Source organism: Podarcis bocagei (assembly GCF_964188305.1).
Source record: "Podarcis bocagei genome assembly, chromosome: 11".
NCBI classification, from domain to species: Eukaryota; Metazoa; Chordata; class Lepidosauria; order Squamata; family Lacertidae; genus Podarcis; species Podarcis bocagei.
Genome location: NC_138136.1, coordinates 28568060 through 28594964, shown reverse-complemented (window position 1 = coordinate 28594964; position 26905 = coordinate 28568060). Strand labels below are relative to the sequence as shown.

Here is a 26905-nt window from a genome sequence, read left to right as displayed (position 1 = left end):
TGATGCAAGAGGTTGCAACAGTATTATTACTCTTAATATTCATTTTATTTCTACACTGCTTTATATTTTAAAAGGGGGGGAATCAAACAAAGCAGCAGGTGCTGCTTTCTCTCTGGTCTCTCAGTCAGGGAAGAAGGCAGGGTTCCAGTCCTTTCATTGCTTTCAAGGGACCCCAGCTGTCTCTGGAACACCAGGAAAGGGAGACTACAAAAGCACATACAGTGATACCTCAGGTTAAGTACTTAATTCGTTCCGGAGGTCCGTACTTAACCTGAAACTGTTCTTAACCTGAAGCACCACTTTAGCTAATGGGGCCTCCTGCTGCTGCCGTGCCGCTGGAGCACGATTTCTGTTCTCATCCTGAAGCAAAGTTCTTAACCTGAAGCACTATTTCTGGGTTAGCGGAGTCTGTAACCTGAAGCGTATGTAACCTGAAGTGTATGTAACCCGAGGCACCACTGTATTTGGTCAAGTACTCACTCCCTGGGCAGATCTTCTCTAGAACCATTGTGCTCCTAGTTATGCTAGTGGTGGGGGTGGCCCTGTACACTTTCCCCCCTAAAGTTTTTTTGAGCATCCGCAAACTTCTGTGTTACCCAAGTTCACATCAACACCTCTTTCTTATGCATAGGTTGTGAGGGTTTTTTGTTTGTTTATTTTTGCTAAATAAGTACAAGCATGGTAAGCCTTGAACTGGTATTATTATATGTGACGTTTCGATTTCCAGCTTTAGTTTGCCTCATTTATATGGGACATATTTAATTAAAGCTTTCAATCTGCATTAGACCTGAGTATTCATATTGGGCTGGTACATACGTACCTATGCATTTCTCCCTGATCACAGGATTCTGGGAGAACTTTCAATTCATCTACTTTTCCCCCTTTGTCTTGGTAATGATTACTGACTTAGATGGCTTAAAAGGAGATTACAGAAATTCATGGGGTATATATCTGTGGCAACTAGTTATGATGGCTGTATACTGCCTCCAGGATCAGAGGCAGTATGCCTCTGCATACCAAGTTGCTGGGGAACAGCAGCAGGGCAATCGGCCCTCAGGTTCACCTTGTGGGCTTCCCATAGGTATCTGGTTGACAATTGTGGAGACAGGACATTGGGATAAGTAGGCCTTTGATCTGATGCAGCAGGGCTCTTGTTATGTTCTTATTGTGAGCTAGACTTCTTTAGAGGGAGAGGCAGTCATCTCTTAAGTGGTAAGAGTTCATAATTTCCACTGCCAATGTATGAACCAGAAATTACCCTCTTCTGCCCAACCCTGCTCTTTCACCCATATTTGTGTGTTTTTCTTCACCAACCCCCACCACAACCTCTCCTTGGTGCTTGTAGTATTAATGACAAGACTTCACCACATGGTTGTGCTTGAATGCTAATGAAATCACAGGGACTTTTTTTGCATTGATTTCAATGAGACTTAACCACAAGTAACTTTGGCTAGACTGGAGCCTCTCTATTTAACTACAGTGATATAGATCACATTCCTACAATGATATAGATCACATTCCTACACAGTAAATTTCTGCTTCCAAGTTAATAAAGTCTATATATAAGCTGAAAGACAACAGAGAATAGCTCCTCCCAGGAACAGGGCGCTACAAAAGTGACACTTCTAATGGCTTCTGGATAAAATTATTCAAAATATCTGTCAAGCTAAATACTAAAAAAATTAGTACAGGATGCAAACACTGATGTTTCAATTAAGAGAGAGAGAGAGAGTATGTGTGTGCATACGTATGTGTGTATACCCTTTAATTGAAATAACAGATGTTGTGCTATAGAAAATGTTTGCATCTTTTATTAAAATGTTGAGTAAGAAGCCTGAAAGATATTTATATATAAAAATTTGGCATATGCAATCTGTCTGATATCGTGGCATGCTCTTGTTATAAAAATAAGAAGCAAGGAAAAGTATTACTGGAGCTTTTAGATAAAGGTAAAGGGACTCCTGACCATTAGATCCAGTCGTGGACGACTCTGGGGTTGTGGTGCTCATCTCGTTTACTGGCTGAGGGAGCTGGTGTACAGCTTCCGGGTCATGTGGCCAGCATGACTAAGCCGCTTCTGGCGAACCAGAGTTGTTTACCTTCCCGCCGGAGTGGTACCTATTTATCTACTTGCACTTTGACGTGCTTTTGAATTGCTAGGTTGGCAGGAGCAGGGATCGAGCAATGGGAGCTCACCCCGTCATGGGGATTCAAACTGCCAACCTTCTGATCGGCAAGCCCTAGGCTCTGTGGTTTAACCCACAGAGCTTTTAGGATCTTCCAATTACATACATTACTGATATAATTTCCGTTGTATAAAAGGCCTTCCAATTTTAGCAATGTTACAAACTGACTTATGCTACTGTCCTAGTGAATAACATTTCCCCCCTTATCATAGATGGCATCCAGTCTTGCAACACAATTGTAGGCAATTCTTTTCAGAAGTAAGACCGACTGGGTTCAACAAAATAGATATGCAGCCTTAATCTCTTAATCATTGGATTAGAGCATGAAAATTAGTATTAAATGCACACATAAAGATGATGAAGGTCAATGTCAATGAGCATTTGTGTGATACTGTTACTGCTTTTTGCAGTTTCTGCCAACCAAATACCCCTAGCAATAAAATAGCACAAGTCAATGTGCTGAATTAATATATTTTCATTTGCATGGATGACTCAATCTTATAGTGCTATTTTGCCTATACAGATTATAAACAAGAGGTTGCCCTTTATAAAATGTAGATGAAATAGGCAGAACATTCTACTGTTACTAGTGAAGTTTATTCAACAAACTATATAATAACTGGCAATACCAGCAAAATCACCTGTTAAAAGAGATTTCTGAATTATGAAGCAGTATATAAATGCTTTTAAATAAAATAAAGAAGACTTGATTAATCCACCTGCTACCAATTAAAAATACACATAACTCAGAGAGCTATAAAACACGTAAGCCCTCAACTTTTTTGGAAAAATCTTGTGAATTCAAAGTAAAATCTGGAAATGTTGATATTCTTCTCATAAAAAAGCAGAGGGGTACTTTTATTGTGAGATCTGAATTTCTTTCTGGATATGCTGTTACGTTACAAAATTAAATGTGCTTCTTTGTTTCTAATCACAGAAGACCATAAAAAGCTTTTTGTATGAACTATATCCTCCTTAATTTAATCTCCATAGTAAAATCCATTGCAAGAATATATGTAATGACAATTCACCCTTCTATGGGAAAACACAATTTTCCTTGTTTTCTATTTATCCTATAATCAGAGCCCTGCGGGAATTCAGTATCTGCTACAGTAAACATTTTTACTAAGAAACATTTCATTATTCATGTTGTATAGGCAAATGGTAGCAAAAAACAATAACGAAAAGTGAAATATCAGGTCTTCTTACCAGTCTATGCCCAGTTTTCGTGCCTTTAGTAACTGGTTTTCAATCCAGTTTGGCCTTTGTTGTTCAATGCTCTGTATAATCTTGTGAGTCACTTGTTTAGGGCTACTTTTCTTCTTCCCTATAATATTTTCCAAACATACACGAACCAAACTGAGCTTCTCTTTGCTCCATCTGTCAAGAGTCGTACCCGTTAAAAGTTCTGTGGTGTTTCCATCCGCAAATATCCGACATATAATTACAATCAAGATCCAGACAAGAAGACCAGCTTTTTTCGATTCAATTAAGTTTTTTGGCATTTTTCTCTCAGAGAGAAAAAAGAAATACTTAATTGGGGGAGGCAAACATGCAATCACTGTAGGTAACTTGCTGATTACAATAGATACTGCCTGAGCAGCAAGCCTTGTGAAGCCTTTAAAAAAAGAATGAAAGAAGGTATGATTAACATTAAACACTCTGGCTATACAATGCAGTTATAAAGACTGAATGCCAATGTTTAATTTTAGATGTCTCTTAGATGTATAGCCCTGGTTCACATGTTTGCTGGGGTTGCTACCATTATTTTGTGGTGGTGGAGTGAACATGACTTCATGCAGATAATATTTTGTGTAACCTGGACAGTCCATAAGACCAGAGGGTCAGTTAGTGCATATTTCCACCCAACCTTTTTTTATGTGAAGAAATCCCATTAACCAGTTCTTTATATGATCAGTCTCTTGTACTGAGCATCTGGACAAGGTGGTGGAGGCAGGCCAGGGTTAAATGTCCTGGAAGTGGACCGGAGTGAAGCCTTTTGGCCCAGCCCAGCCCAGCCCAGCCCAGCCCATCCACTGCAACCAGTCTGTCTGTGATTGGCTGAATGTTGGGCTGGCTGAAATTCACTTTCCAGGCCAGTGCAAGTCCAATTTGGAGTCATGCTGGCCTGGGAAAACACTTCAGCTCCATGTCCCATGCTGGATCAAGGCGCACACCAGGCGCTGTCCCGCATAGACCCCCAACCCCAAAGGCAAGGGTCATTATATGATCAGCTGCTTGTACAGAACATCTAGTTCACACTTGATGTTTTCTGTGTGTTGGAGGTAGGGATAAAAGATTGCATATTCATTAAGTGCCATCAGAGCCAGTACCAGCCTCTTGTTACAAATAAAGATTCTGTTAATTTATTCTCTACCAAGAATCTCACCATATCAACCTAACCTATTTCACAAAGTGGTTGTGAAAATAAAATGGGATGCCTCTCTGAGGACCTAAGAAGAAGTGTCTTCAGTTGTAAGACTATGTACACTTCATTTTATATGCACACTAATCATCTTACTCACATTCAGTGGGCTATATCTCACTAGGTTTCCTACTTCAACAGGAATTTTAAAGGTAAAGGGTCCATCTCCATGTTGCAATCTAGCCATAACAAAAATCAATATACTATCTGTATATTATCTATACAGTTCTGCTACTTTAATACCACTTGAAGTTGGTTCAGACATAAATTACTCCCACATTCCACATTAAAGACCCTTTCATAAAAAAGTAAGAGTCAAATATAAGCGTGACATTTTGAAATTTAAATTCAAGCACAAAATGAATAAAGGATTTTGAAACTTGTCTCAGGAGCTAATTAGAGGGAAAGGTTCCAAGTTTTAAAAACGGCATGCCATTACATATTACAAATATGTGACAAAGTACATTCCAATGTTACACCCCAGCATAAACTATAAATTAAACTTGTGATGATCGCAACATATTTACAATAAACAAAATATGAACATAGCAATCTGTTTAATAAACTGTAAAAGACGTAAAGAAAAACAGGTTGCTATTTTAATAATTGGAGACCTTTAGCTATCACTAACATAATTTTAGCAAATACAATAATGTATTAAAATTTAAATAAAATTAAAATTGATCGTAAGTGGCAGTTGTGCTTATTTTATGGCACTAAGTTCCTTATCGTCTGTTGCTCATGCTGTTATTCTTGTGTGGTGCATCTTCCTGTCCTGCAAGAAGTGCTTAGAGACCCAGAAGCGCCAGTGTGACTGGACAACAGTGGAGACAACAAAGGCAGAGCACACAAGAGCTCTCTGCTTCTGCTACCACATATGTAAGCTAAGGAAGAAAGAGTATTGCCTCCTCACTTGTCCCAACACAATTGCAGAAACATCTGGCTAACTGGGAGCCTAGGAACCTAGCCACATCATGACAGCTACCACGACAGACATACAAGGGTGTATGTTATCTGCAGCATTGTAGTGTAGGAAAGGGTCCCACCCACTCTTTAATCCTACTTTCCCACCCAACCACTACAAACACATGGTATAATGCCAGTCTTGCCAGACACTGAACTAAGAAGGATAGCCAACTTAACTGTAACAAAATTTGATGATTGTTGACATTTACCTGTGTCCACTGCTATAGCCCCCACCCAAATAGCATCACTAAATATACCCCTCATTTTTTTTTCATATTAGTGAATGGCTACCATTCTCTCCTGTGAGGTAAAAATGTAAGTGCTGTACTGAGGGAAACTTATTGCAACAAGAGCAAAACTAGCTCTCTATTGGATGGTATGGATGCCAGGGTGGATGGGGGAAGTACTATGCATCTTAGTTTGTACTGTGCACAGATATATATATATATATATATTTTAAAAAATCTAATTGGTTTATATAGACTATGCATTAAAATTATCACTAAAAAGTCATAAGTTGAAAACAACTACACCTAAAACATTTCAAAATATAAATAACATGAGTAGTTAAAAATTACATTATAAAAAGTTGCATATTAAAATGCATGTCAAATTTACATTTCAAGGTAGGCTTTTCTGAACAACAAAAGAAGAAGAAGAAGAAGAAGAAGAAGAAGAAGAAGAAGAAGAATAGTAGTAGTAGTTTGGATTTGATATCATGCTTTATCACTACCCGAAGGAGTCTCAAAACGGCTAACATTCTCCTTTCCCTTCCTCCCCGACAACAAACACTCTGTGAGGTGAGTGGGGCTGAGAGACTTCAAAGAAGTGTGACTGGCCCAAGGCCACCCAGCAGCTGCATGTGGAGGAGCGGAGACGCGAACCTGGTTCACCAGATTACAAGTCTACCACTCTTAACCACTACACCACACTGGCTCCCTGAAACTGAAGGGTTTCAGCAGCACCAAGAACAGTGCATTGACTGTATCTGCCTAACGCCAATAGACAGGGAGTTCCAGAGTGCATGTGCTGCCAAATGCGAAGATTGATTCCTTGCAAGTGTGGAATGGACTTTACACGGCACTTGTAAAAATGTCAGTGTCACAGTTCAAAGTGGCCAAGTGGGTGTATATGGATAAGGCAATCCCTCAAGTAAATGGGTCCTAAATAGTTAAGAGCTTTATATACTAATAGTGACATCTTGAATTTGGCACAGTAACTACTTGGCAACCAGTGCAGATCTCTGAGTAGAGAAGTAATATGTTGACAGGGTTTCACTCCTGTCAGGAATCTGGCTGCAGCATTCTGCACTAACTGCAGTTTCCAGACCAAGCACAAGGGAATCCTCACATGAAGTGAATTGCAGTAATCCAATACTGAAGTCACCAATGCCAGGATTAAAAGTATGTTTATTCTGTCACCCCATTTGCTTTCCCAAAGAGACCTTGCTGAATGTGGGCCTTCCACTAGCCCACAATGACAAGGATTGGGCTAAGAACTCAGAAAGACAAAGTACTGCGCCCAAGTATGTAAGCAGTTCCATGAATAGTCTTCTAAAATACCATAAATTGTATTACTATAGTATTCATTATCAAATCACACCACTTAATTCTAATTTTTCAGTTTTGATTTGTCCTCGTTAAATGTATAGCTTTTATTTTGACAGGAATTATATAAGCACACCTACATTTCCCAGATTCTTTTCTCTTCATTTCTCTAGGTGTGTAATTCCACTCCTTTGGAACAGTCTTCAGCAAACTTTCAGGGACAATTTGCTTGTGTTGATAGGTTCCATAGTTTTCCGTTGCTTCCCATGAATGCATCAAAGAAATGATCTGCTTCACAATACCCTTAACTGAATTAATCAAAGTCAACTTCAAGCATCTGATAACCTCTGGCTCTGACTCAACGCAACTAGAAACTTTGGAGACAAAATAGTAATAATATTAATTTAAAAGAAAACATTAAGTTGAGCCTCTTTAGCAACATTTAATGTTACTATTTTAGAAAGTTTTGTATACTTTTCCATGGTACAGTCGTATAATAAAAAAACAACCAGAGTAAAATAAGTTTCTACATAACAATACTATGTTATCAAATGCTACACTTTTATAAATCATTATTTTCTCAGTTGCCATGCCTTTGTTGTTTTGCTTAGAAGCTGATAATTACTACTATCCAACATACTACTTCTGTTTATCTTTGCACTTAGACAAGTTATCATGACTGACTTGACCTGTGTGATAATATAACAATGTATTGTATTTAAAGGTAATTGTGGCTTTTGGTGGTTTAGTTTCTTAAATGGTGGAATAGACTGAGTTCTGGTCCTGGCTACAGAAGAGGAAAATACCAGTTCAGGCTCCTTCCTCAACTGTCATTAGCAGCCATTCCATCAGGCTATAAAAAGAAGTGGAATACACAGGCATTTCCATCAGTAACATTTGGGTCTTGCTCTCTTCGAAATCTTTCCATTTCAGTTGCTCATTACCAGAGTTCTAGATAACTAAGAAATAGTCCCAGGATTGCTTATCCCCCTCCTTCCTCTCTTTCATTTTGCATCATGGCTTTTAAATTGTTAACCTTAGTGCAAGAACTGTCTTATCACTGACATTTGTGTGCCACCCTGGGAGCTGTTTTTTGGCTGAAGAGCAGGATAAATATACTCTGAATGAATGAATGAATGCTTTAGAAATCACCGATTTAAATCTGCAAGAACGAGGCACATGAAATGAAGTTCAAAATGGAAGTGCCTGATGTGGTGCTACAGATGAAGCTAAGTGGAGATTTTCCTAGAGCATCCAAGAATGAAAGTAACTTCTGTGGTATTATAAGAAATTTCTACAACTGGTTCTCAATTTGAAACCTAAGATCCTCTTTCAGATGCAATTTTATATTTTCTAAAGCATCCCACACATATGTTGCTGCCCACCTAGCACTGGAAGAATACCTCTGGGGCAAATTGGGAGTGTGGTACAGGTAACTACAAGGGGTAGGAATTGGTGAATCACATAAACAGAACTCCACTCCCAGCAAAACAGAACTCCACTCCCAGCAAGACTGGATACACCCCCGAAAGAAAGAAAATTTCACTATGTTTTTCATACCTGATATATTGTATAAACAATCCCACATCTGTTCTTTTTCCATGTAGTTTTCAAGAACACCACCAAGTGATTTGGGAGATAAAGTACAATAGGAAAGCACTGCAAAGATTGCTTCAGTCAGACTAGGTTCTTGGCTGCTCTTCATGTCTAGGCAAGTACTTTGTTCTCCACTTTTTGATGATTCAGATTCTTGAATAAAGAAAGAAGAAAAGTTCAGAAGTTGAGGTAGTAGTAAAAGTGTAAGTGGACGTACAACAAAATTTTGTAGTATAATGAATGTCAGAATCTAGCTAATATTTGGGCTAAGAAGGAAAATACAAGATACAGAATTGTACCAGACAAGGAATCCCTGGGCAAACCAGCCTGACTAGGCTGGTTGAATGCAAGCCATTATCAAACAATGGCAAGGCATCTACATGTCAAAGAACCTTATCAGGTCTGTGCAAAGCAAGGGTTGCTGATGTGATGGAAAGGCGACAGAAAAGAGTATCATTTTACAGGAGTCTTGGATTTTTGTTGAGAGGTGTTGCTGGGAAGGAGGGAGGAGGCCAGAGGCCAGACCTCTATGAGCTGCAGGGCAGGCCAGAACTCCATGCAGCAATGGTCAGAGGAAGCTGCACTGAGAGACAGTGGGCAATGGAAGACACTCTTGGGGTATAATTTGCTGCACAGCCTCCACTGCCCACTTCTAGGTGTAGTTATGTCTTAATAAAACCATATTTCTTAAAGACACTAGCCACTGTGCCTCAATCTTTCTAAAGGAAACCCAACCCTGTGTAAGCAGTTGGAACCCCTGGATTCTCACACTGCTCATGGAGATTGGGGTGGCATGTAATAGTATTTTTAGGCTAAGATCTATGGCCTTTTCTTACACAATAGGGATTTTTATTACAAAAACAAACTCTTAAATGATTTCCGTGTTCTGTGCTAGAGAAACAATTGTTTACAGTTCAGCGTGTCTAGGCAGGATGCAATCCGCTGAAGCTCAGGGTAATGGTCAGTCAAAAGCTTAATAAATGCTGTCACTCCATCCTTGTGATCCTTGAACACACTAGTAAATATAATCCAACAGCAGGGGGAGAATATGATCTTCAGACATCTTTCAGTCTTTGCTGACATGCATTTGAATAGGTAAATGAGTGCATTGCAACATTCAATAAAAAACAGGACAAAAGTTTAGTTGTGGTGCTCTTCTAACAAATGTTAGACCAAATGCTGGACCAAGAGAGCTGCAGAATATCTACAGCTAACGTTTTAGTAAATAACAAACACATTATATTTTAAACAGTATTAGCATGATAAATGTGAATTCCTATCCGAACAAAAAATCCTGAGCAAAAAAATGAGAGAAAATTAGATTGCAAGTATTGAGCCTAATGCTAATTATGTGAAGTGATGACCACGATCCTTCTGCTAATATTAAAATAGTGAACAATGTGGCAATCCTGAACAATTTACTTGTGTTTCTTCAGCGGTAAAATATTGCAACTATAGAAAGTGTCAGTACTTACTGGAACTCCTCAGTAAAAGTTTCACTAAGAGACAATCGTGATGTAGCAGGGTTTCCAAAAGCAAGTTCCAATTACAGCATGGCTGGGATAAGAGCAGCTTGAGTTGACCCTGGGCTGCCATTCCTCTGGCTGATGGAGTCCTTTCAAAATGTAAGATAAAGACAGAATAATGTCGTTAATTTATCTATGAAATTAATAGCCTTAAAGTGCAGATGTAATGCTAACTCCTTTAAATGTCAATTCCTCCCAGATTACTCTGAAAATGCTTTCATGGTTGCTTACTTTAAGGCTGCTCAGGGAAGGAATTACATTTAATCTCAACTAGCTAAAAAGCAAATTAACATTTGGTAGACTGCCAAATTTTAACTGATACAAAGTAACCTCACTTATCTCTTTCATTGGGGCCAGATATGCTCTTGTTTCATGAGGCAAAAATCATTTTTAATGCCTGAATAAATCTGAGGCATTATATTTTAGTTCAATGTTGTATTTAAGTGTTTAGAGTGATGTTATAAAATATTTGAAATCAAGTCTGTGAAATAAGAAAGAAACAAACAGGGTTGGGTGGGAAATACGATGCAAGCTACTTGTCACACTATAATTAAGGCAGAATTATAAAAGTATATTCGGTAACATAAAACAGATGTGTCCAATTCTGGGCACCACAATTTAAGAAGGATGTTGACAAACTGGAACGTGTGCAGAGGAGGGAAACCAAGATGATCAAGGGTCTGGAAACTAAGCCTTACGAGGAGCACTTGAAGGAGCTGGGTATGTTTAGCCTGGAAAAGAAGAGACTGAGAGATGATAGCCATCTTCAAATATCTGAAGAGCTGTCACATGGAAGAGGGAGCATGCTTGTTTTCTCCTGCTCTTGAGAGTAGGACTCAAGGCAATGGCTTCAAGTTACAATAAAGGAAATTCCGACTAAACATTCAGAAAATCTTTCTGACAGTAAGAGCTGTTTGGCAGTGGAACAAACTCCCATGAGAGGTGGTAGACTCTCCTTCTTTGGAGGTTTTTAAGCAGAGGTTGGATGGACATCTGTCATGGATGCTTTAGCTGAGATTCCTGCATTGCAGGGGGTTGGCCTAGATGACCTTTGGGTCCCTTCCAACTCTATGGAAGTTCTATGATTCTAAATTATATATTAAGTATAAAGGCTTCATATTAGCCCAGTTCCCTGCTCAATTTCCCAACATTTCTATGTATTCAGATAATGTTCAGGAAATGCATAGCTCTTTTCACCATGCTACCATTACCATGCTATGTAATTAGGTATCTAACTATACAAATTAGAGCAACACTTCCCTTCAATTTCTAAACATAAGAAAAACAAGGCCTTTGGACAGTTAAGTATTTAAAGTAATATCTAAAGTGACTTATGGAATATTGAGGTAGAGAAAAAGCTCAACTATCATTGACCAGATGGGATGTTATTGCTTTTCAGTATTTGCCAATTCTTGGCTCTTAGAGCATCATGCAAATTGAAATGTACAGTTGATGTGATTCACTCAGAGGGAAAATAAGAGTATTACAGACATTCCCCGAAGCCACTATACTAACACTAGTAAATGCACTGAAAAGTTTTATATTGGACATATGGAGAAGCATATGTTCTCTCATCTTACAAGCTCATGTAGCTGTGAACACAAGGCTAGCCACGTAAAGAGGAAAAGGTGAACTATATATAAAATATGACACATATAAATGTTTAATTTGGTATTAAGAAAAGAACAAGTGATGGTTTGCATCTACCTCTACGAATCTACTACAACTGGGAGGCCAGCTCATCCAGGAGCTGTTGGCAATCTTACCACTTTTTTCATATCCTTTCCAGCAATATATGGATGCTTTTACATGGTACCACTAAGCTGTATTGGAGGTAGGAGGAAATGACTAGCACGGCAATGCCAATGGAAACTGCAGCACCAGCAATCAGGATATAGCCCTGTAATTCAACCTCCTCCTTTTATGCACATTCACCAAAGCTTAAAATTGGGCATTCAGCCACTAAATCAACATGAACATGCATGGAAAATCATTTATTATTAACTAAAGATACATGCATGTATTTATTTATTTAAATAGTTATGAAAATATGTATATACTGCTATATCATGAAAATATCAAAGTGGTTTACAGTGTCATGTCGTGTCATGTAGTGGTTAGGGTGCTGGACTAGGATCAGAGAAGCCAGCTTAAAATCCTCAGTCACAGAGCTGGCTGGATGACCTTGGACTAGTCACACACTCTCAGCCTAATTCACGGGATTGCTGTGCAAATAGAACGGGGGTGAGGAGGACCATGTATGCTGTCTTGACATTCTTGGAGAACAGAGGGAATTAAAAATAGTATATAACTAAGTACGCATATCATCAACATCAATTTTTTCCAATCCTACTTTGAGTTATATTACAGGAAGCTTAACATCTAATCTAAAGGATTGATTCCAGCATTACACAAACTGAAGTCCATTTGTGCAATGGGGCTCTTTCTCATGTCAAAACATTTATACTGTTTATTTAGTCTTATTTTATAAGCTTCAACACATTATTCATGCAATATTGACTAATGTGTAAAGATAAAGACATGAACCCTATCGGAGTATTCTAGGTCATACGCGATTAGAAATGTGTCAATGTTCACAGGGCCCTAGGTTGAATCCCTAACAATCTGCTCCATCTTCCTCTGTGCATTGGAAAAGGCTTGAAGTGGGAAGCACGCACTATTTGAGTAGTCTTTTTACAAGATTTAGGGTTCTAAATTACACGAGGAGCACACCCATACAGAATAGGCCTTACAGAGGGCAGCAAGGCCAACTGACAGGGACCTGATGGAGTGGATGGGGACACAAAGTGTGGCCCCTGCTCTACCCCTCATATGATTCCAATTCTACAAGGCACTTGATATCTGAATAGAGCTGTGATTATTTCTATAACCGGGTTTACACAGATATGCTGACTATATATTTGTTTTATAGTTGCCTCTAAAGAACCTCCATTCACACTGGACATTAATAAACTGAAGTGCAGTTTCCTCTTATTTTTTCTGTATTACTATATTGAATGGTAGAAAAAGCTGCCGTAATTTTCTGTGTATAAGACAATGTTTTTTGCTTTTAAAAATTAGTCAAAAATTGAGGGGGGGCAATCTTATACAAGGATGGTGAATGTACAGGTGTTTGGGCTTGGGCTTTGTGGCAGGCAGCCTGGGCTTGGGTGTGGGCTCTGGTGCGGGTGGTCTGGACTTGGATTCGGGTTTGGGCTCTGACACGGGCAGTCTGGGCTCAGGTTTGGGCTCTGGTGCAAGCGGCCTGGTCTCAGGTTCAGGCTCTGGCATGGGGAGGCTGGTCTCAGGTTCAGGCTCTGACTCAATTTGGGGTTCAGTAAAAAGGTGTTGTCTTATACATGGGGGTGTGTTATACATGGAAAAATATGGCATGTTGAAATTAAAGACATGTCATTAAATGTAGCAGAAGCTAAAGATTTAGTTTTTCAGAATAAGTATTAAAAATCATAGCATTCATTTAAATATGCAGGTTACTGAGAAAGGATACAAATTCTGTGGGGAGCATAGATAGCCTGCTAAAACGGGCGTGGGAGGAATTTTGGTCCAAAGTTAGAAAAAGAATGACAGTACAGCTGATGGCATATGCTTCATATGTAAATTGTCATTACACTTACTGAAACGGCAAGGAAATTATGCATTGCTTCCAAACATGCAACAAATTCTAAAAATACCAAATACGAACAAATCAGTTGTTCAAATGAAGTTTAGTTTTGTAGAATTATCTAGCTTTTCTAATGCCCAAAGTTACTACTTTTTCCAGATACAAAATAAAGTTTCATGTAATACTCAAAATTTAAAGTCAAAATAGTTAAACGGGAAAGAAAAACTTAGATTGAGTTATTTTATTGTCAAGAACAGCACATTTAGACATTACTAAAGCAAGAGATTATGTCTATAATCAAACATCAATGTTAAAATAATTAGATACTGCTAAAGAAGAACTACCCATTCTTCAACAACAATTACCATCACACTAAAATAGTTTGAATTGGAAGCTGGTGTAAATATAAGATGCCTGTAGTTTAGCCCTGGGTACGTGGGCTGGGGAATGTGTGAGCACCATTGCTCACTATTTGGCCCACATTCTTACCATCAGTCTCAAACATGGTAAACAAAAGCAGAAATCGCAAAGCGGCTTAAAACCATGTTTATGGTCAGCGCCCCATTAGAAAAGCAATAGAGGAAATTTGTATCAGAGAGTGGAGCATCTGGATGAGGAAGTGTGGCTAATTTCAGATCCCATCAGCTGGGCAAAACAATGTATAGTCTATACATTAAGTCTACACAGGCTCCACATAGAATCTGTGCGAGAAAACCAGTATGAAGAAACTATATTTGATATCTGTATAATAGTCTATTGCAATTGACTTGAACAGTTGCTCTGTTATTCTGATACTGTTGTTTCTGTGGTTTTATTTTATGATTTTAACTTATTTTATTTATGATATTCCTGTAACACGCTCATTTGGTGAAGGGCAGGCTAAAATTAAAAATACCGTATTTTTCGCCCTATAGGACACACCGTCCCATAAGGCGCACCTAGTTTTTTTGGGGGGGGGAATAAAGGGGGGGAATTATTCCCCCCCCCCAGGCCGAGCTTCCCCCAACCCCAGCCCCCAGAACAGGCAACTCTCCGCAAGCCATGGGAGCCCAGGGCAGGGCTCCCGCGCCTTGCGGAGAGCCGCGCGAAGTCTGGACGTGCTGAGTTCAGCGCGCCCAGCCTTTGGCATGCAGACAACTCTCCGCAAGCTGCGGAAGCCCAGCGCAGGGCTCCCACGCCTTGCGGAGAGCTGCACGAAGTCTGGAGAGCGAGAGGGGTCAGTGCGCACCGACCCCTCTTGCTCTCCAGGCTTCAGCGAAAGCCTGCATTCGCCCCATAGGACACATACACATTTCCTCTTCATTTTTGGAGGGGAAAAAGTGCGTCCTATGGGGCGAAAAATACGGTAAAGGAATAACATTGAACTGAGAAATCAATAGATTCTATCTCAGTTTCTTATCTACATTTTAATATAAAGATACTTACTTCAGTAAAGAAGGGGAAAATTCTGTGATGCCAGATAACCAGCGTAATGGTTGGTCAACAGTAGGCTCCCAAAAATCTGAGGGCAAGGGATCACCAACACTACTATGGAATGTCCTGAAAAATACAAGTAGTTCAAGTAGAATTAGTTCAATAATCATACTTCTTTAACAGCTTTTGAACAGCAAACAAGTATTTGGCTTGGAATCAATGAGCTACTTGTAGAAGGTTTTTCAGTTCAACACAAGGGGGTCTCCAATTTCAAGTCACAGTCACTGTTCGCACATTATTATTATTATTATTATTATTATTATTATTATTATTATTATTACTACTACTACTACTACTACTACTACTATTATTGGTATTATCTGCCCTTTACCAGGACGTCCCAGGATGTGGGTTACAATAATTTAAAATGCAAGTAAAAAATAGTTTTTAAAAATTACAGTTGCTGAACAGGGTGGAATATAGTGTCTCCAAACCCACAACAGTGGTGGGAAAGCCTTGTTGCACAAGCAACACTCCACTTGCTGTTCTTAGGATTCAAGTCAAAGTACAATATAAAATTTTTCTGCTCAGATTTAAGCTATGATTTACATTTTAATGTATTCCTGTTTCTACTAGTCAGAGAATGACAGACAGTAACAACCCTCTCCTGCTGTTGCTCCACAGAGACTGGTATTCTCTAGAGCTGGGCTATTGTGTAGCCTTTACACTTAATACAGAATTCTTTCTGCTTTGTTCCATGTCCCAACACAGGATAGTTCAGTGGCCACAAATAAACATTTTATAGCCATTTGCTCCCTTGCAAACTAAGGAGGCATTTTTTTGCAACTCTGTTGATCTTAAAAAACTTTTTTTTGAGTATGCTTGCAGCAGTGAGCAGCTCTCTGCATGCCAGCCCAGCAGCACTTACTAGGCTTGTGGTTCTTGTCTGCCTTGCATAGCGAGATTCAGGGGTTCATGACTGCCATGACAACCATACATTCTCTCAGCATGTCATCAGTCAAATGAATGTGGGAGGCCACCTTCTCAACTGTGGCAGAAGATGGCTATTTGGTTGTGGAGGATTTCTCTTGGTCTCTCTTCTCATGGTCATTTCACTTTTTGCTAAGGTTCAGACTGGCAGCAACCACTTCTCTCTGCAGGGGTGGTGGACTTTGATAAATTTATAGCCGAGATGCCAGGTAATACTGTAGGCATTTTGTGAGGTGATGACATCGCCTTCATCAGGTAAAGCTTGTTTAATTCCTTGGTTTACTGGTGTGTTGGGAATTGTGATGTAGGAAGTAGAATAGCTGTAGTGAAAGTTGCAGGAAACTACTGTGTGGTGATCCAACATAGTTAAGACCTATTACTGAGCCTCACCATGACTGTGATGAAAGTGAAGAAACAATACTTCTCCTTTATATCTGACCTTTGGTGGTGTTAAAATCACTATCTGAGAACAGTAATGGACTGGATAAGAACCAATGAACAAAAGCTCAAGCCACGCAAAATGAAAGTACTGTTTGTGAGTAGGTAATCTGTCCAGGGAAGTGGGGTTCTGAGTAGGTGGCACCCCCAAAGGATCAAGTCCACAATCAAGAAGTGTTCAAAGATCCAACTTTGTCACTAGAGGCCCAAGTGACCTTAGTAGTCCAAGGCACCTTTCATTAACTTCAGTTGGTGACCTAGCAGTAACTTGTCCTGGACAAATAGCCTGGCAGATTAGACTACTTTGAAGAATGCAGACAACACTGCAGAGAAAGTACAAGTAAATCAAAATGCAGACGCTGGGCTACCAACTGAGACTGGTCATTGGGAATGTATTTTGTCAGTGCTTAAACAACTGCACTGATTCCTGGTTCTTTCTATGATTCTAGGTGGTGGCGCTAACCTTTAAATGTGGAACTGATTCCTGGCTATGAAGCATGGCCCATCTTGGAGATTATGGGGCCATTCTCCCCCATGGAAGGTGATACCCTGAAGGATACTGAATGCCTCCCTGTCTTCACTGGAACACATTCCAGGCATTTTTCTAAAGTAATTTTCAAATGCATATGCAGCCTAAACACCAGTGAACAACCTGGTTGCCCCCACTGTCCATTACTAGTAATGAAAATGCTACTAACAGACAAATTTATTCAGCTTAAATTTCTTACTATGTTCTTTATGTATAAAATATCCTATAGCAGCTGCCTCTTGTCTCAAAAGCTGGGGAAAGCATCTGTGAAAGTATTTGATACAAGAGCAATATTCCATGTTTGAGTTGTGCTATTCTCTTGTAGCGTATGACAAGGTGAGAACTGATTTTGTAAATCTCAGTGCTAGTGTGAAATGATGAGATGCATAAATGATGAATTCCCAACACTGTTGCCTTATATAATTTAAATAATTTGATGTTGGAAAATAAACTGGAAATTAATATTGGAGACAGCTGAGATAGTTTGGTACACCTTGACTTATTCATCAATACGCTTTTTACTGGACTTACTTTGTACCAAGAATATGTGAATAGTATAAACATTAAATTCATTTAAATTCCTTTAGAATTTGAGTGTCTGCAAAGATTATGAAAAGCAGCATTTACATGCTGATAGCATTAAAACGAATTAGGATAACTGAGCGTTCTATGAGATTTTTAAATAAAAAGATGGGAGTCTTTTATTTTTTAATGGAATACAACATATTGGCAATAAAACTGAACAGGTAACATAGGTTCCTATTAAAATTGACAGCAAAATTGAATTGTTGTGGATTGCAGTCATGATAATTTATTAACCGCCAGAATGAATTTTCAGGAATGTTTGACACTCCAATGATGTCAAGGTTGATTCCAACTTCAGGCAATACTTCCATGATACTTGCAGATGGACGTCTCAGATAATTATATTCACTGGCACATATAAGCTGCTCATTTCAACACTGTTGGCTTTACCTCCACTAAAGCCAAGAACCAGAAGGAACTCTTGGTCTCCCCTGAAAGGTGCTTTTCCCTGAGTGACAGTACAGCAGGTGGGATGTACCAAAGGAGTCCCAGTAATACAGGCAATTCCAGGACACCTAAGTCTACAGAACCACTTGCTGCAAAACCCATTTTCAAAAAGAGGCGCCAGCAGATTCATAGAAGTCCAGTTTATAATGTTTATCCAGAGTTTTTGGTGTGGACCAAGTGCCAGCTCTGTGGATGCCAATAAAAAGATGACTGATGGCAAATGTTGCCATAGTAAAAGCAGACCTTGTGGAATGGGTTGTGATATTCTGCAGGGCAGGCAGCTTGAGAGAGCCATAAGCCAAGATGATACATACCCTCAGCCAGCATGCTAGCTTTTCTTACCCCAAGAGGGTGGAAAGGAAGAAACAACACCTCTGTCAACCTGAAGTCCTTAGTCTGGCTGATACAGACTTTAAGCACCCAGTAGATGATCCACTATGTGTCAGGCCTTCTCTAAGGGATGAATCCGGTTAGGCCAGAAGGAGGTTCTGGTTGTAGTAAAAACTTGTATTTGTCTTAGGCACGAATGATAGATCCATACAAAGAATCACAGTCTTTCCACAGTCTTTCAGGAATATGCATAAGGCACTCAATTCCAAAATAAGCCATGTTGATGTGATGGCCACCAAAAGGAGGACCTTATGAGAAAGGATGTGGAGAGGAACAGTTTGAACACAAGAGTCTTTAAGTTACTCGAATGAAAACGATGCACCACAGGAGGACATATAGGGATGCCCTCTTTAAAAAACACTTTGGCTGGGAATAAAAGCCAGTTGAAACTGTTTGAGGAGGTAAGTGATGCCTGTGTCAAGTCAACAGTAGCAGTACTGAAAGTCAAAAGCATGAACAGGGCAGCCGCAAGACTCCTTCTCAGAGAATTGCTGGGAAGAGTTAAACAATTCTGCCACTCTGGCTCCCATTCATCCATCAGCTCCAGATCACTGTCTCTGCCATGCAGTGATCAGTCACAGAACAGGGAAGGGGAGATAGGCTGCTGGAAGATTTTTCATGTCCCATATATTGCACCCTGTGTGGCAGCTGATCCAGCACTGCCTTGGTACTAATTGCATCAGCAACTGCTGCAGTAGCTGAAGTGGTTTTCTTTTGGGTTTGGGGGGCACGGGGTGTGTGTGTCCTGAGAATTTTAGGGGCTATAGCCATTTGGGCAGTTAAGACAGAGGACTGACAGAGCACAGAAGCATCAGTGGCTGATAAGGCTTGCTGCACTGAAAACCAGGGCTGATTGGGAGCATCCTTTGAAGAAAAATCGGCTGTCGTAGTTGAAAATGTATCAGGTCTTGCTGTCAACACATGCAGTGGTATATGGGTGTGGTGGATTAAGTTCTGTGGCTGGAAAAGCAGCAAACCAAGCCCCGAAGAATGGGGACCACCTGCCTCCACACATCCCCCCACCAAGTCAGAGATGGATAGGGAGGAAAGAGAAACAATACATAGGCCAAAAAGAAGGGAGGATGAACAGCGGGGGAAATGACCAAACAAAATGGTGGGGGGGAACAAAGGCCAGGAAAAAAATGTGGATTGGCAAGAAAGAGAAGGAGGTTTTGTTTAAAATTGCAAGTCAAAAATATTTTTGTCAGTGTTAGGAAAGAATGGTATGTGACTCATAGGAAACCATTCAAAATAGCTATATTCTATATATGGCTTGAGCTAGCATGTCAGTTAAATAAATCTTGTTTTCAAAGATGAGCTACTTGCAACCTGTAGTAACCCTAGTGAACACATTTCAATTTTTTCAGGAATAGTAGATATCACTTTCTCTATTTTGTTTATTTCCTTCATGTATTAAAATATACATTTTGAAAACAAACAAACAAACAAAAAACCAAATTCTTATTTGAAAGAATAGAAGGAATTCCATATTTTGAAGGGCTTCAGGACAGATAGTCTTGAGTCGTGTGTGTCACTTACTTGATGTAGTTTATTGATTGCAAAACAGGTTTCAGTTCTCCAAGGAAACACAGATAGCTATCACTAGCATGTGGTTATGGAATGTTAGATGTACAACTGTTGCTTGATCAATAATAAGTTTGTTGTGATTTTCCTTGGATACAATATGTAAAAACCCTCTGGATTTAAGCTTAGAAATAGCCATGTTGTGTTATTTTGTTTACAGTCTCAAAGGGCTGTGTATCAGGACATGAATGCACAAAGAGTTGGAAGAAAAAATATTCTTCCCAACAGCTAAAATATGGAGTTTAGTAGATGACAGCAGTAAGAATTGTACAATGAAATATGGTTCCTTTTCTTAGTGTGTTTTGAATTAAAATCAGCATGCCTGCTCCCTCCAATGTTATGAAGTTATACTTAGAAGTATCACAAAGCTACGAGATAAACTGAGAGATTTGTTTTTATTAATGTATTTAAAAGATCTCAGTTTGCATCTCACCTTCCACCTAACATACAGTGGTGCCTCGCAAGACGAAAATAATTCGTTCCGCGAGTCTTTTCGTCTTGCGATTTTTTTGTCTTGCGAAGCACTGTCCGTCGCAACTGCGCCTCTTCAAGCGGCTTTAAGGAAAAAGCGCAAGACGTTTTCGTCTTGCGAAGCAAGCCCATAGAGAAATTCGTCTAGCGAAGCAACGCAAAACCGAAAAACCCTTTCTTCTAGCGAGTTTTTCGTCTTGCGAGGCATTCGTCTTGCGGGGCACCACTGTAATAGACTCAAAACAGGTTACAAACTTGAAGTCCCCTTTTTAAAAAAAGAACAGTCTTGATACTATACTGTTTAGTTATATTGTAGTTCATTAACAGTCTTCCTCACTTTGGGGGCTTTTGGTCATGTGTACATTTCATCATGTGCCTTCCATTCGGGACTTTTGGTCATGTGCTTATTCTCTCTCCCACTTACCCTTTCCCCCCTCAAACTCCTGCCTCTTTCCTTGTCCTCTTCTCCTTATTGTCTAGGACAGACATAGGTAAACTCGACCCTCCAGATGTTTTGGTACTACAACTCCCATCATCCCTGACCACTGGTCCTGTTAGCTAGGGATGAAGGGAGTTGTAATCCCAAAACATTTGGAGGGCTGAGTTTGCCTATGCCTGGTCTAGGATCAACCTTTATCTTCTAGGTCAATGACATTTAAAAATATTTTTCTTCCCTCAGTCTTTTACCTGGCCTGCTCCTGTTAGGATTAGAACAGATCAAAGGCCCTTAGGAACAAAGGATGCTAAGCCCATCTAGCTCTGTATTCTGACTGGCAGGAGTTCTCCAGAGTTTTGGGCAATGAGCTTCAGCCCTCCTGACGACTTAGCCCCAGCCCCACCCCCACACTCGGTCCCATCCACATCATACATTTAAAGCGCATGGCTTCCCACAAAAAATCCTGAGCTACAATTTCCAACACTCTGTACAAATTGCAGTTCCCATGATTCTTTGGAAGAAGCCATGTGCTTTAAATGTATGGTGTGAATGTGACCAAGCAGGCAGTAGAGTTAGATATTGCTAGAGGCTTTGCTATTATTATCAAATTCTTAACAACGCAATCTTATGCATGTGTATTTGGAAGTAGTCTGTGTTCGACTACTCCCTAGTATGCATGTTTAGGATTGCAGCCTTGAGAGTACTGAATATAGACTGGTTTCAAGTTTACCAGATTCTAATGACACTATTTTCCTCAAACAAATCTGCTGTAGGGTAAAATAATGTACATTCAAGCGCCGCTTCCTATCCACAGTTGAAACCAATGTTCAGATTTTGGTGCATCATTACCATACTGGAATCCAGCCATTACACAAAGATAGACGATTGTTACTCCTTCTATAGGATAAATGTCTGTTTGTCTTAAAATATTACATCACACTTACTTATACAGGTTCTCCAATGGTGCAGTTAAAAAGACAGCTGCTGCAAGTAAATTGTTGCAATACTTGTGTATTTTATAAATACGACGATTTCTGTCTTTTTGTGGGAACAACAGTTCTTGCACAGAACTGCAAACTGACCACAGCATGCTTTCACAGGTCATCAGAATTGCTATAACATCTATTCTGTAAGAGACAAAGCAAAAACCCTGAAATCAATTGAGGCATGCGATTCAACCCATTCCATCAAGTAATCTGCTACAATGCAGAAAGGATTTTTATATACAAGTGATCTCTTTTACATTATTTAAAATCATCAGGAATTTTAAGTAATAATAATATAATCTTGTCCCTGGCACAACATTCCCAAAGTATACCCAGAGCTCTCATGTTTCACTTTCCCCACGGATTTCAAGAAATGAAGATTATCTGTGGATTAGCTCCCTCCATAGATATGAATGAGGAAGGAATTCACCATTTGCACTGTTACATATGCGCAAGCTAGGATTAGAATTTGCTAAAATTTGCAATTTAATCCAATTCTGGATACACCAAATAAAACATTACAACTAAATATATTTTAATTTCTCTGTTCCTTACACCTGTTATAAAATGAAAATTAAATATGTTCTTTTTCTGTTTTCTTCAGAACTTTTTATCCCCAGTTCTTAACAAATTTCAGAAACAATACTGAATATGAGTGGAATACATTTTAAATAATTTATATATTCATTTGATTGTTTGCTTTATAATATTTAGACACACATATTTTCTTTTCCAAAAAGGAAGGTAAAGGTAAAGGGACCCCTGACCATTAGGCCCAATCATGACCGACTCTGGGGTTGCGGCGCTCATCTCGCTTTATTGGCCGAGGGAGCTGGTGTACAGCTTCCGGGTCATGTGGCCAGCATGACTTAGCAGCTTCTGGCGAACCAGAGCAGCACACAGAAACGCCGTTTACCTTCCCGCCGGAGCGGTACCTATTTATCTACTTGCACTTTGACATGCTTTCGAACTGCTAGGTTGGCAGGAGCTGGGACCGAGCAATGGGAGCTCACCCCGTTGCGAGGATTCGAACCGCCAACCTTCTGATCAGCACATCCTAGGCTCTGTGGTTTAACCCACAGCACCACCCGCAAAAGGAAGACATTAGTTTAAATATTCATGGCACAATTTTATATAAAGAGTTTTGGAAACTGGCGCCCTTTCCCCATTCCTTTAGTATACAAGTTCCATTTTATATTGATTTCTCATCATGGGCTCCAGATGTGCTTTCTGAGTACCCTCTCTTTTCTCCCAAGATTTCTTTGCCACTTGTCCCATCTCCCATTGTTTCATTATGGTTCCTCTATTATTACTTTCTTGCTTTTGTATGAACATGCTATATTATGATAACGAGTATATGCCAGAAGCTGTTTAAGTGTTACATAGCTACCAGTTAACGTGGTACTGTAAATGTCTTTGGCATGACAAAGGAGGAACAGTGAGTTGTAAAAAAGGATTGCAAAGACTATGGATACAACCTACATCCCACTGGCATTAATGACAAAGCTCACATTTTGATTGTAATAGGGCAGGATTGCTATCCAAACAATGTATACATCTGCCTATTAGATTTTCAAGAAGAATGAATCAATTGTCATGATTTCAACAAAAAGCAAATAAAGTACAGAATCTGCAGAGAACAGCAGAAACAGATCAGGACTCAAATACTCTAGCAGCTGAATTTGATCATACCCCTAATTCCAGAATTAATATTAAAAGCCTGCTCTGCTACACAATAGAGTATGTATGCTCTCATTCTTAATTATAAAGAAAATTAAATCTAGAAATCACTAGGGTGTTTCCATTCTTTATGTATGCTTACAGACTATAGTCTAAGTATTTTCATATATACTGAAATCTATAAATCCTCTGTATAATGAGGTTATACACACAAGCAACATTTTGAAAAACAAGTTCCTTTGTAGTTTGTACCTAGATGTTGGAAAATATGTGACATTTGAAGGATGGATCTGCTTTAGTCTACCATGTTATTATTTTTCTGTAAAAATAAAGCTTTGTATATTGCACCATATATATTTATTTTGTAGCTTTTACTTCCACTGCTAGTTGCTTCCTGTCATTAGCCGTTTTTATCATCTCCTTGGTGAATATCATGCCCACAACTAACCTTGGAAACATATCGCATATTGAACTTAAAGGTTAAAAGCTGCAGTATGAATGATCAAAGGCATACAATTTTGGTGAACACTGAAAAGATACGCAACTACAGCTTGGACTAGAAAAAGCACTTTTTCATGCATGAAAAACAAATTTCCAGGGAGATATATTGTTTTTAGAACAATTAACAGCAAACCATGGGCTCCAGCAGAGCTTCTGATTTACAGTAAGCACATAACCTTGGACAAACTGATGTCTCAACTATAGTATTTTAAATCAAGCTAACTTGTTTCAATAAACCACAGTTTAGGAGAGAGGTTGCCAATGAGGTGCCTATAGAAGAGAAGCAACGGCAGCTCTGAAATTTTCTCTTGAAGTACTCATGAAGCCTCTCAGCCACCCCTTCTACTCACTATCCCTTGGTCATGAGGTGGTTTAAGCTGGTTACCTTCTCCCTTGAGAAGTACAGAGAGCTGCAGGAGAGTGATGATTTTTCATACTTCCTCTTTCAACTCCACGGGTTTCTTAAGTTGGATCTACTGGATCCAACTTTTACTTATATTACTTGGAAAAGCAAAGACTATGTATAGGTGGGGGGGGGTGCGCGCAGTCACTTTCTGTACCTCTGTGGGGAAAGTGGAGAGAAATTGCCAGAGGGGAGATGGCCCATAATTCTCACCAAAATGTCCAAATGTATCTACAGGCCAAAAAATGTGGTGTTCCCCTAGTTCAGGTTTGTATGCCATGTTAACCTAAAACAGAAGCAGATGCTTCTAATCTCATCACAGCTACACCGGAGAAAAACGGAGGCATGAGTTTGCAAGCCAAATGCTCACTGTAGCTTGTTTGTGTATCCCTAACCCATGGTTGTATTGTTACATTTGAATGCAGAAGAGTTTACTTAACATTCACAGAGTAAAAAGTTCAGGCACAAAACAACAATGCTTAGGCATAAAACAAAATTAACCTTCTATAAACGATTGGATGACTTCCTAAGTCTTGTGCTTTAGACAAAACTTTAAATGGATTTATTTCAACAGGCTTTTAATGTGTAATTTCTGCTGCTTTTTAAAAACATTTTTATATTCATTGCTTGTTAAATTGTATAGTTTTGTTAGCTTGTATTGTCTTTAATAAGATATTTCATGATGATTTCATCTTAATTTATCTAAGTTGCTCTGAATGCTCAATAAGCAGAACAAGAACCAATAATAATACATTCACATCACCCACAGCGCAAAATTCAAATCAATCATTACCTTATCTGCGGTGTTCTCTTGTAACTGGGCTGGGCCTGAAAATATCTGCAAGCCAGGAGTGCCAAGGATTCCTCCAGCACTTCTGTTAAAATCTCCTGGGCTAGCACAGGGGGTAGAACAGTCCATAGATCATGATGAAGAGCACAGCAGAAATAATGCCACATCTGGATGGAGAATGAGCATCTTTCCCCCTGGCAAAACCAACAAATGTTAAACAATAGAAACCCATCTTCCTGAATGTCAGGTTGGATTCAGTGAATCTAATCCATTCAGGCCGAGAGGAAATAGTTGAAAAGTATGAACTGCTGAATAACTAGACCAGAAACCTTGCAAGATGCAAAACATATTTCCCCTCCCAAAAACAACTCATGTCTTGTTTCAGCTGGGAAAACAGTTTTCTTCCAAAACCACAAACATTTGACCTACCATAAACTTACCTTCCCCAAACCTATTTTGGATAAGCATGCTGTACTGTGTAGTTACTAATTTACGAAATTGTGTACAAGTACTCACCATCTCTGCTGTGATCAAGGGCAAATCCCATTGTAAAAGGCTGACCAACCATGAAGCAGTTACTCTTATTTAGACTCTTAATTGCTACTGAGAATAACTTTCTATGCAGCTGTCACCAGCAAGTTAATACATCTCCAGGTGCTCCAACTTCTTCACTGAAGGCCATAAGTAGATGTTTTCCAAATGGGGCATTTATATCCACATTACAAGTTGAGTTATGTTTTATGTAGCACAGGTAACTCAGGCTGATGTTGTACACATTCTTACCTGGGAACAAGCCCTATTGAACAAAATGGGAACTACTTCTGAGTAGATATGCATACAATTAAAGTACCCTTTGGAGGTACACGTGGCAAAAAATTAGAGGATCCTTGCTGAGAGCCTTAATCCTACCACAATATAAGAGAAAGTACCTACAGACCAACTGAATGAGTTAATTTACACACTTATTTGCCTACATTGATAGATTATAGACATTATAATCCAACAACCTATAAATACAGCCAAAGAGTTGAAAGTACACCCAGTGTTCCTTGCTGAATGTAAATGTTCATTCATTGTTATAATTCTTTTTAAGGATCCTTTAGCTATTTTATTATATTTTAACAATACCAGAAACAAATATAGTAACAGTCTAAACTCTGTGACAATTTTATGCCTCTGCAGATTTTTTTTTTCATATAGCAGAGATTATTATAATTTCCTGTCTGATATGCAACATACTATGAAGTTCACTATATTATATTATGGGTCACTATAATGAAGCATAACTATTTTTGAAAAAACCTTACCAGTGAAGAGCTCTGCAAATAATGCTTCCAAGATTAGCATCAAATTAAATGATTTATATGTGGACATTATATTAATGTTTTATCATG

The 26905-nt window shown here is 39.2% G+C and overlaps 1 protein-coding gene across 4 annotated transcripts in view; it reads right to left on the bottom strand.

The window, feature by feature from the left end:
* Positions 1–26905, bottom strand: part of KIAA0825 — a 173850-nt gene that overhangs the window by 105836 nt on the left and 41109 nt on the right. For all 4 annotated transcript variants that reach the window (XR_014012757.1, XM_081212319.1, XM_081212320.1 and 1 more), the window contains 7 exons: positions 25515–25705; positions 22096–22278; positions 15294–15407; positions 10196–10335; positions 8685–8873; positions 7265–7498; positions 3396–3804 (listed from right to left, as the gene is read on the bottom strand). Coding sequence is in view for 3 of the 4 variants with exons in the window: in XM_081212319.1 (XP_081068445.1) it covers positions 3396–3804; positions 7265–7498; positions 8685–8873; positions 10196–10335; positions 15294–15407; positions 22096–22278; positions 25515–25705 (1460 nt within the window). In the remaining variant the exon portion in view is untranslated. The remainder of the gene's footprint in view (positions 1–3395; positions 3805–7264; positions 7499–8684; positions 8874–10195; positions 10336–15293; positions 15408–22095; positions 22279–25514; positions 25706–26905) is intronic.